The sequence below is a fragment of the Nothoprocta perdicaria genome, unplaced genomic scaffold (genome assembly GCF_003342845.1).
Source record: "Nothoprocta perdicaria isolate Ctin4 unplaced genomic scaffold, notPer1 scaffold_121, whole genome shotgun sequence".
NCBI lineage: Eukaryota > Metazoa > Chordata > Aves > Tinamiformes > Tinamidae > Nothoprocta > Nothoprocta perdicaria.
This window is the reverse complement of record NW_020454328.1, coordinates 1,494,574-1,505,025: the sequence shown is the minus strand read 5'-3', so window position 1 is coordinate 1,505,025 and position 10,452 is coordinate 1,494,574. Positions and strand designations below refer to the sequence as shown.

The following is a 10,452-nucleotide window of genomic DNA, read 5'->3' as shown; positions in this document are numbered from 1 at the left end:
TGATCTCGTGTTTTGTCTTCTGCTTGAAAAAAAAAAAAAAAAAAGAGAAAAGCCACTGGACGAAATGCCTTTTCTCGATCCCACTCCGTTGTGAAACCGAATTTACGGGCTCGGGAATCTTCCACGGAAGGGCGGACGAGCATGGAGTTGCCTTCGAGCACCTCTCCTAGGCGCTGGGGTTGACCTTGCAAAGCAGGGGCCGTCAACCCCTTTTGGGGACCCTTTTAAGCCATATTCTAGCGCACCGAGCACCCCAAAACGCAGGGGCCCCCCGCGCTCAGCGGGGCCGGCCCCCAACCATCTTCTCCACTATGATGCTGTTAACTATTTTACCGAGATTTGCCTCAGTTTTACCGAGGTTAAGCGAAAGGTTTAAGAGAAAAAAAGAAAAAAGAAAAAAAAAAAAGCAAGAGAGAAATAAATGGGAGCCAAATTGTTTTTTTATATATATATGTACAAACGCACAGCGAGGTTTTTTTAGAAAAAAAAAAAAAAGCTGACAAAATGATCGGCGTGAACCGCTTTCTGGTTCCAAAGGTCTGTGCTGTGTTTTAGAAGTCCCATCTTGCTGTTTTTCACTGTACCTGCAGGAAAATGACCTTTTAGGGAACATTTTTTTTTTGGAAAAAAAACCACCAAAACAGTCAATGGTGGGAAAGTCAGTTTGACCGTCAGCGGCCGCTCCCGGTTCTGCCCGGCCCCGCTTCCCTCTTCCCCTCTGGTTTTGGTGGGAATTTGGGACCTGAGGGGAACAGCGGATCYGGTCCCGAAGGATTTGCAGCTTTAAAGAATTCCTGGCGCCTTTTTCCATAGGGACAGGGAYGAGTGGGGGATCGGAGCTCGGGAACGTCCCTATGGAGAGCGGGCTCCGTGCCGCCGTCCTCCGGGACGCTTTGGCCCATGGCAAAGTGGCCAGCATTATTTTTCTTTTTCCCACATTTTTTTTCCTGATTTTTACTTCATAATTTTTTTAAGCCTAGTCGTTTGTCCTACTGAAAAAAAAACAGAAAAAAACGGTCCCGGTACCTCTTGAAATCCTCTGGCTCTCCACTTTTTACCGAACTTGCCTAGAACAGTTTATTCAGACATCGGTGATTATAATTGTATTGTCCAACAGCAAGCGTTTTTTTGAGGACTGGTTCAAACTGTATCATTGAGGAGAAAAAGAAAAAAAAAAAAGGAAAAAAAAAGGAAAAAAAACATAAAAAAGACAAAAAAAAAAAACCCAACCCAAACGCACGCCGGGCTGTTGATGTGCTGGCTGCGGTGGTCGAGCGCCAAGTCCTTGGTGCCTCCGCGGCGCTGGAAGGTGCAGGGAGCTTGGGACACCGGAGCTTTTCCAGGTGCTTTCGGGAGTTTTCCTTCAGCAGCAGCGGGAAGACGGGATTTTGGCACCGGCAGTTTGGTGCGGGGAGTTATTTGCCGGGGGGCAGCTGCCTTGGAGCATCTTGGATCGCTCTGGAGCACTCGGCAGTGAAAGCGGCAGCAGGAGCTGCCGGGCGGCTCCAAACGGGGCCCGAGCGGAATTCCCGGGAAGTGCTCCTGTAGGCAACATGGGAATCCAAAGGGAAGGCGGAAAGGAAGCCCCTGCGGCCGCTGCTCCAATGTCACCCGCTCCTTTCGCCGCGGAATTACCTGGCAAAAAGGTCCTTTCGGCGACCACCCCGCGCTGTCTGTTGCAAGTGCACCCATGGGTGCCCAGATCCAGCTGTTGGGAGCGGTAGCTCCATAAACCGGGATGCTGGAAGTGGGTGAGATTTTGCCTTTTTTTTTTTTATTATGGTCCTCACAGAAGGAGGCTCCCAAAGTTTTAATGAGGACAGAGGGAAAGAGCCGGGAAAAGCCGGTGAGGGGCCGATCCGGCCTCGCGCTCGCCGTTCCCGCAGGATTTTCCCACTTCTGCCAGCCCGTGGGGCAGGAAATAAAGATAAATCTCTCCTCAGCTTCTCGGTGCCTCAGTTTCCCCGGCGGGAAGGTCTCTGGTGCGTCCTTGGAATATGCAAAAGGAAGCGCCTCTGAGCTAAGCTGTGTGTTTCCTGGGCGTTAGGGTTTCCTTTTTGGTCCGAAAAAAAAGAAAAACGAATGGTTAAAGACAGTCAAATAGTTATCAATACCAGAAATGTCTTTTTTATTATTATTTTTTAATGCCTTGCTCCAGTTATTTTGAGATCCTTTATATCAGAAACACAGAGGTGCTATAAGACATTCGAAGACCTTTTTATAACTAACTCGGAGACAGCTAATATTTTTGGAGCTTTCTTGCTTTTGAGGAGTTTCGCAACAGATTTTTTTTCCCTTCTGTCGTCCGTTTTGGGTTCCTGGGGCGGTCCTGCCCACGGGCCTGGGCTCGGGATGCTCAAACCTGGGGCTGGGAATCAGAGCCAGTGCCACATTAGCCGGCACTTGGGAAGGGGAACTGTCCGCTTCCACATGGAGCTTGATTATCTTTAGGGATTTTTTTTTTAATTATCATTATTATTAATCATTTGTGATCAGTGGCGAGATGCAGAGTGGAGCCGACTCCGCCAGAGGCTCCAGAGCCCGGAATTTTTGCGGGAACGCGCAGGTGCTGGGAGCCAAGAACGTGCAAACTACCTCAGAGCTGCCCGAGAGCCGGGAATCGCGGCCGGGCGAGGGGATCGCTCGCTCCCGTCCAGCCTCGGCCACCGGCCTTGCCACCACGGAGGAATTTTGGCACGGCGGGAATATCCACATCCCTGCGCCGGAGCGAGGAGGACGAACACTGTAGGGAGGAAGAAGAGGAAGAGCGTCGGGTGAGGATGCTGCCCGGGACCTGGGAGCATCCCTGCGAGCAACCAGCTCCAAAGCAGCGCGCGTTCGACCCCTGCTTCTTTACCGGCCCTTGCAGGTTTTTAATATTGATTTTTATTCTTTTTCTTCAATTTTGATACCTCTGGTGCGGGCCGCAGCACGTGGAAGGTTATGGACTGTGGAAAGGCCGAGGCACCACCAGCYGCCGCCGCTTCCCCCTGGGAGATTCCCCGGAGGCGGCGGCTCCGTGGGAGCGGTTTGACCCGGCAGATGTGGCACGAAACGGTTCAGTTTTCCGAGGCAAAGCCCCAGGTTTTCCTTCAAACAAGGAGCTCGGCCGCGGCCCCGACCCTCCGTGTAACCAACCTGTTTGTGTTTATCTACCTCTTAGCGACAATAGATTAAAAATAGGTAGTGGCAACTCCACGGGCGGTAGCGTAGGGGGGATAAAAGAAAAAAAAAAAAAAAGATGATGAAAAAAAGACTCTTTTTTCCAAAGAAAAATAATGTTCTTTAAAAATAGACTTTACGGACTTTCTTTCTCACTTCTCCTTAGTTGTAAAGGTTCCCAACCCTCAGCAACCTGARATGTTCGCTTGAGACTGAGTTTTTATCTTTCTTTTTAATGCTCAACTCTCCGCTCCTTTTGGTTTGGTCTGTTTTCTTTTTTTTCTTTTTTCTTTCCCGTTTTCACCTTGCTGTTTCCTTCTCCTTTCCGCGGGCTCCGCTCCTCCGGCAGCAAGGTTTCGCCACAAACCGCTCGACTCCACTGTTCTGTTTTTTAAGAATAAAATTTAAAAAAACAAACAAACAAAAAAAAACCCAAGCAGACAAACAACCAACCTCTAACTGCAGCCACGTGTGGTTTTATTTATCAGCCGGGGGGAGGAAAATACATATAAACGCAGGGAAGGGGGGAGAGGGGCCTGTGGGTGCTGCTGGCGCTGGGCCGAGGGCAGGGGTCCCCGGGGAGGTTTTTAGGGAAAGACAGCCCAAATTTTCCTTTCCGTGGGTTCAAATTCCTTGTTTTTGGGGGGATTGGAGGGCGCTGGTTGCAGGTGACGGGGAGCGCGTTGTGCCGGAGGGGACCAAAAGCGCCAGTCCTGGCCCCAATCCGGACCCCGCTGGTGGTCCCGAAGTGTCACCCGGGGACGGGGGTGACAGCGGCCGGGAGCGGGGCCCGGGGGGGTCGGGGGGGCCCGGCCTTGCCCGCAGGCCCGTTTCCCCCCGTTGGGCGCGGGGACAGGACGGGGCGCCGCTGCCGCGGGAGCCGGGATGGATGCCGGCGTTTTCCCGGGAGGACGCGGGGGGGATTCCCGGTTCCCGGGCGCTGCCGCGCGGGAGCGGAGCGGGGCNGGCCGGGGCCGCCGCGGCAGCGCTGAGGGCGGCGCGGCGGCGCTCACCACGCAGCGGTCCCATGGTGTAATGGTTAGCACTCTGGACTTTGAATCCAGCGATCCGAGTTCAAATCTCGGTGGGACCTCGCGCTCTTTTTTGCGCCCCTCCAACCGGGCGCGCTCCGCTCCGCTCCGCGGGACGGCGGGCGGCGCCGGCACCGGAACCGACCCGCGCCCCGCGCCGGTACCGGCCGCGCTCCATTTCGTGCGGGGGCCCCCGCTCCAAACGGCGTTCCAACGCCCTGCGCATGCGCGCAGCCAGCGCCCGCCGCCCACCGTTCCCTCTGCGCGCGCCCATTGGCTGCGGCGGGACGGGGGAGGAAGCGGCGGCCGCTTCCCGGCGTTGCTATTGGCTGCGGCGGGGCCCGCCCACCTCCCGCGTTGTCCCTCGTTACGTTGTCGCGGCGCCCCCGCCCCGCCCCCCCGCGGTCCTCCCCCTCCCCTTCCCGTTTTCCCGTTTTCCTCTTCCCGTTTTCCCGCTCTGTCCTAACGAACACAGTTCCCGTTGTCCGCTCTGCCCCCGGCCGCCGCCCCGGGCCCGGCTCACGAGGGATTTGTGTCCCTGCCGGATTAGGGGCGCGGACGGGCTCCGGTTTCCCGAGGGAGCGGGAGGCCGGGGGCGCCGGGGGCCTCGCCGCGGGTCGGGGTCCCCTCAGGTGTGCGGGGGGGGCCGCCACCTTGTGCCCTTGTCCTGCTGTTTCGGCCAGGGACACCCCGAGGGGGCCGCCATGGTGCCAGTGCCAGCCCCACAGAGCCCAACGGTGCCCGTCCCAGCCCCACTGAGTCCAATGGTACCAGTCCCAGCCCCACAGAGCCCAACGGTGCCAGTCCCAGCCCCACTGAGCCCAACGGTGCCCGTCCCAGCCCCACAGAACCCAGTGGTGCCCATTGCAGCCCCATTGAGCCCAACGGTGCCCGTCCCAGCCCCACTGAGTCCAATGGTACCAGTCCCAGCTCCATTGAACCCAACAGTGCCCATCCCAGCCCCATTGAACCCAACAGTGCCCATCCCAGCCCCATTGAGCCCAACGGTACCAGTCCCAGCCCCACTGAGCCCAGCAGTGCCTGTCGCAGCCTCACGGAGCCCAATGGTGCCCATCACAGCCCCACGGAGCCCAACAGTGCCAGTCCAGGCTCCACGGAGCCCAATGGTACCCGCGCCAGCCCCATTGAGCCCAACAGTGCCCGTTGCAGCCCCATTGAGCCCAACGGTACCAGTTCCAGCCCCATGGAGCCCAACGGTACCAGTTCCAGCCCCATGGAGCCCAACGGTGCCCGTTGCAGCCCCATTGAGCCCAACGGTGCCCATCCCAACCCCACGGAGCCCAACGGTGCCCGTCGCAGCCCCACGGTGCCCTCGCTGCTCCGCAGCGGCTGCAGGGCAAGGCTCCCCACCGACAGCGGGTGCTGGGGGAGCCCCATCCCCCGGCGGGGGGCTCGGCGAGCGCCGGGACCCCCGTGCCCAGCCCCACACGTTGGCTCAGGGGCTGCTCAAACCGCCCCAGTGCCCCTTGCAGGGAGCAGAACCGGCCGCGCGAGCCCACACGCGCCCGCCCCGTCTCCGGGGCTGCTTTATTGGGAGCCACGGACAGGTTTGCCATCCTGGAGCTGAGCTAATTCGGGGTGCGAGCCCCCGTCCCCAGCGCGGGGAGAGGCTACGGGGAAAGCGGCTCCCTGCGGCGGGGTCAGCTGATGGTGCAGCCGCCCTTCTCCTTGAAGGGGTTCTTGTCCTCGGGGACGCCCTTCAGCAGCGGGTCCTCTCCCGCCATGGACTCGATGTATTCCTTGAGCTCCCTGCCGGTCTTGGAGACCTGCGAGGAGGGAGAAGCTGTCTCTCAGGGAGCTGCCCGTCGCGCGCGGCCCTGCTCGGCGCYGGGCGCACTCACCATTTGCCGCTCGTTCTTCACCTCCTTCTTCAGCTGGTCCAGCTCCATCTTCAGCAGCTCCTTCTCGGTCATGTCCTGAGCCATTTTGCCCTGCAGTTGGCAAAAAAAAGCAGCCCCTTCCTCGCAGCTGAGCTTTGCTTAGGGCTCACGAGGAGCTAACAGATAGACTTCGGGATGGCCATTAATAAAAGCACATATAGGTGACCGGGGACTTAAAAAGGAGTTGAGAAAAGCRCCGGGGGTGGCACGCCGAGGGGCTTCCTAGTGCTGGCGATGGCAAAGCCCAGCTCCCTCTTTGCAAACACCCCGCCAAGGGGCTGTGTGAGCTCCGCGGAAGCAGCGTTCCCAAAGGAAAAGCCGAAGCGGGGCGTGAAACCCCGGYTCCGGCTCGCTGGGCGGAAAGGCTGCCCGCCCGCGGGGACGGAGGCGCCAAGCGCGGGGGCATCGCGCCGCGCTGCCCGCGTGGAGCAAACCGAGTCACTCACCCACGGGACGAGGGTCTCGGCGCSGCGCGGGGGCTCGGGGGCTCGTAGGGCGCCCGGCGCGCGCTCGCTGCCCGGCGCTCGCCGCCCCGCGCGCTCCCCGGCGCCGGGAGCAGATGTCTTTGCTCCCTAAGCTGATAATGGACTCAGGCCGCTAAGCCGCTCAGGTGCCGGGCATTAGCCCTGCAGCGGGGTGAGCAGGACCGGGGGGGTGGCCGGGACGCGGTGGCCGTGGATGGGGCCTTGGGGACCSGGTGTGGCCAGCTCGGGAATGGGGGATTCATCCTTTGGGAACTGGAGGCGGTTTAGAGGAGGGCAGAGGAGCGCGGCTGGGCTTGCGGGCTGCAGGGAAGGGGGGTTCCCACGTGGCGAGGGGACTGGGTCTCTTGGGACTGGGGCTGTGCTGGTCTCGCTGGGAGCGTCACTGGGGACGTCACTGCAGCATCCTCGAATCCAGGCCCGTCGGAGCGGGATCAGGGAGCAGCCGGCTGCAAAGCCCAAGGGCCAAGCTGGCCTCGCTGGGCCGGGCGGCCCAGCCCAAGTGCACCCTCAGTGCCACCCCAAGCCCGGGCGTCCCTTGGGTGTCCCAGGACTAAGGGCCAAACTCGGTGCAGGATGAAGCCCATCCCTGGCGCCGACCTGCCCGCTGCAAGGGCCACTTCCCCGGTGCCCATTCCGGGTGCTCCAGTGTCCCCCGTGCTGGGGCACCGGCGGCGGCTTGGCGCTGGGAAAGGCCCCGTGGCGGCCGAGGGGGCGGCGAGCGCCGGCGCGCGTGACTCACATCCTGCCGGCGCTTCCCGCCGCGCGGCACGCGCAGCCGGTGCCGGAGCGCGGCCGCGGGCACCGCGCCATGGCCGAGCCGCGGGGCGACATCCCCGCCGGCCGGCGGCTCCTGCGCGAGCACCACGGCCAGCTGGCCAAGGTGGCCGACTACTGCGAGAGCAGCTACGTGCAGGTGCGGCCGGGCGCGCGGGCGGCTCCCGGCGCGCGGGAGGCTCCGGGACGGCCCCTGTCCGCTCCCGTCCTTGGCACTGGGGCATTCGGGGCTCCCTGCGAGGGCCGGGAATGTCACCCCGATGGGGATGGGGGGGGAGGAAGATGATGGCCGGGCCTTGGGGAGGGCTGGGATAACGCCGGSATACGGTGCCGTGAGTGCGGGGCTYTCCAGGTGCCGYGGGTCCCTCGCCGGAGCGCAGCGATCTTCAGCCCTCCCTCCTCCTCCTCCCCGGCCTTCCCCYGCTGCCCCATCTGCCGAGGGGCTTTTGGGGTGAAAATGGAAGAAAAAAAGGCTGTTTGGGCCGGGGTTGCGCAGGGGGCTGGTTCCGCAGGGGCTCCCCAGGCTGGCAGTGCCCGCGCCGGGGTCGCAGCCCGCTCCGCAGGTYCCCACGGACCCCGGCCGCCTGCGACAGACCGTTCCCGGCCATGGGAACCGCGGCGCTGCCTGTGTCCCACTGACCCAGCTGGGGAAGTGTGATGCATTCCGAAAGCAGAAGCAAAAGCTGACAAACCGCGGCGGCGCGAGAGCCGCCGTGCGAGCCGGCGCCGTCCCGAGCCCACCCGGGAGCCAGCGCTCGGCACCGGGTCCTGCGTCCAAGCCCGGCTCCCGGCGGGAGTCCCCTTGGAAAAAGGGGTGACGGTGACGGGTTGGGCTCCTCTTGCCGCACACGGCCAAAGCCACCGCGCTTCGCGGCGCCTCCACGCCGGCGTTGTTCCCACGGGATGGCTCCTCACGGGAATGTCTGGCAGGCGAGCGACAAGAGGAAGGCGCTGGAGGAGACCATGGCCTACAGCACGCAGTCCCTGGCCAGCGTCACCTACCAGATCGGCGCGCTGGCCGGCAGCTTCCTGGAGCTGCTGGAGCTGCAGGCGGCCGAGCTGCGCAGGGTGGAGGCCGACCTCAACTGCGTGGCCCTGGTGGGTCCCGCCGGGCCCTGCCGCCCCTTGGAAAAGGGGGTGCTCTCCAGGGAAGGGGCGCAGCGGCGGCGGGGAGGAGCGTGCGGCAAYGGTGGGGAGCAGGACCGGCCCCACCGCCGTTCCGGGGGCTCCTCTGGGATCCCCGGCATCCCCTATCCCGGGATTCGGCCGCCGCGTCCCGCGGCCTCCCGCCCTCTTCCTGTCACTTGGAAGTGGCCCGGAGACTTTCCTGTTGGAAAGACGCGGAGTTACCGCTCCGGAAGCGGCCGGCAAAGGGATTAACGGCAGCCGAGGCCGTCGCGCCTCCGTCCCCAGCGCACGGGCCACGTCCCCACRTCCCCGTTAGGACCCCGGGAGCCCGACGGAGCCGCTCCCCGGGTCGGCCCTTCCTTCCCTGCCGCCCGGGAATGGGAAGGTGGCCGGGGGGAGCTGGGGAGGTCCCGGCAGGGCCGGGGGTCAGTGCCGGTGTCCGCAGCTGGTCGACATGCACAAGGAGAAGGTGGCGCGGCGCGAGGTCGGCTCCCTCRCCGGCCCCAGGCGCTTCCCGGCCTCCCAGAAGGTCGTTTCTCCGGCCAGCCCGCCCAGCCTGGAGCCCTATTACAGGAAACCCCTCAACTTCAGCGTCCTGGACGACGTCGGGCACGGCATCAAGGTCAGGAACGAGCAGCATTCCCGCTCCTTCCCCGGGCAGGACGAGCAGCATTCCCGCTCCTTCCCCAGGCAGGACAAGCGGCATTCCCGCTCCTTCCCCGGGCAGGACGAGCATCATTCCTGCTCCATCCCAGGGCAGGATGAACATCATTCCCACTCCATCCCAGGGCAGGAGGAGCATCATTCCCGTTCCTTCCCAGGGTGGGATGAGCATCATTCCCACTCCATCCCAGGGCAGGACAAGCATCATTCCCGTTCCTTCCCAGGGTGGGACGAGCATCATTCCCGCTCCATCCCAGGGCAGGATGAGCATCATTCCCACTCCATCCCAGGGCAGGACGAGCATCATTCCTGCTCCATCCCTGGGTGGGGTGAGCATCATTCCCACACCATCCCAGGGCAGGATGAGCATCATTCCCGCTCCACCCCAAAGCGGGATGTCTGGGCTGCTGCTCTGCTCAGGGAGCAGGGGAGTTGGGGGAGCTCCGGGCAAGCCCTGGTTCCCGGGAATACGGATGAGCCCCAGAGATGTGGTGCGGGGGGAGCACGCTGTCCCCAAGGGGGGGACACGCTGTCCCCTGGGGACACGGGGCGCAGCGGAGGCCACATGAGGGGAAACGGAGGCCGGCAGCCTCCGTGCGGAACCTCCGCTGCCACCGGCCTCCAGCGCCCGGCCTCACCGCCTGCGCGCGCCCGCAGGACCWGAGCACCCAGCTGTCCCGCACCGGCACCCTGGCGCGGAAGGGCGKGAAGGCGGCCGCGGGCACCCTGGGGTGAGGCCGCACGGACGGGACCGGGGCGGGGGGGACGGGACCCCGTCCGGGGGCCCCGTGGGGCGGACGCGGTGCCGCCCGGTGCCATCGTGTCCCCACGCAGGAGGGGCCCGCGCATCCCCGAGCCCGTCCAGCCCCCCGTGGTCCCCGAGGGAAAGCTCTCCGCCGCCTCCTCCTCTTCCTCCTCCTCGCTGGCATCCACCAGGTAGCGCTGCGGGGATGGGGGGCTGCCGTGGGGCGCGAGGGGACCCCCCCTCCTTTGGGGGTCCCTTATGGGGAAACTGAGGCTTGGAGCAAAGCGCTGCCGCCCCGGTTTGGCAGCGTCCCCTGCGCCCGGGGCTGGTCCCCTGCGCTGTGACCCGTGCTGGCCTTGTCCCCGCTGCGACGGCTCTGCTGCCCTCCCTGCAGCTCCGGCGGAGCCCCGGGCCCGGCAGGTGACGGTGTCCCCGCGCCGCCGCCGCCGGCCTCGTGTGTGCCGCCCGCCCTGGGCCTGGCCAGCGTCCCGCCGCCGCCGCCACCGCTGCCCGGGGACCTGCCACCGCCGGGGGACCTGGACCTGCCACCGCCGGGGGACCTG

The 10,452-nt window shown here is 63.5% G+C and overlaps 2 protein-coding genes and 1 non-coding gene across 3 annotated transcripts in view; 2 read left to right on the top strand and 1 right to left on the bottom strand.

Moving 5' to 3' along the window:
- The first annotated feature begins 4,183 nt into the window (after nucleotides 1-4,183).
- TRNAQ-UUG lies at nucleotides 4,184-4,255 on the top strand. Its single transcript has one exon. It is a non-coding gene; the product is annotated as a tRNA-Gln (tRNA).
- Nucleotides 4,256-5,854: 1,599 nt separating this feature from the next.
- On the bottom strand, nucleotides 5,855-6,139 carry GNGT2 (G protein subunit gamma transducin 2). Its single transcript, XM_026054508.1, has 2 exons — nucleotides 6,056-6,139; nucleotides 5,855-5,980 (listed from the first exon to the last, which is right to left on the bottom strand). The coding sequence occupies exons 1-2, from the start codon at nucleotides 6,137-6,139 to the stop codon at nucleotides 5,855-5,857; spliced, it is 210 nt and encodes a 69-aa protein (XP_025910293.1).
- Nucleotides 6,140-7,387: 1,248 nt separating this feature from the next.
- Nucleotides 7,388-10,452, top strand: part of ABI3 (ABI family member 3) — a 5,580-nt gene continuing 2,515 nt past the window's right edge. The window contains exons 1-6 of the mRNA XM_026054410.1: nucleotides 7,388-7,492; nucleotides 8,284-8,451; nucleotides 8,927-9,103; nucleotides 9,802-9,875; nucleotides 9,979-10,080; nucleotides 10,284-10,439. Coding sequence (XP_025910195.1) covers nucleotides 7,388-7,492; nucleotides 8,284-8,451; nucleotides 8,927-9,103; nucleotides 9,802-9,875; nucleotides 9,979-10,080; nucleotides 10,284-10,439 — 782 coding nt within the window. The remainder of the gene's footprint in view (nucleotides 7,493-8,283; nucleotides 8,452-8,926; nucleotides 9,104-9,801; nucleotides 9,876-9,978; nucleotides 10,081-10,283; nucleotides 10,440-10,452) is intronic.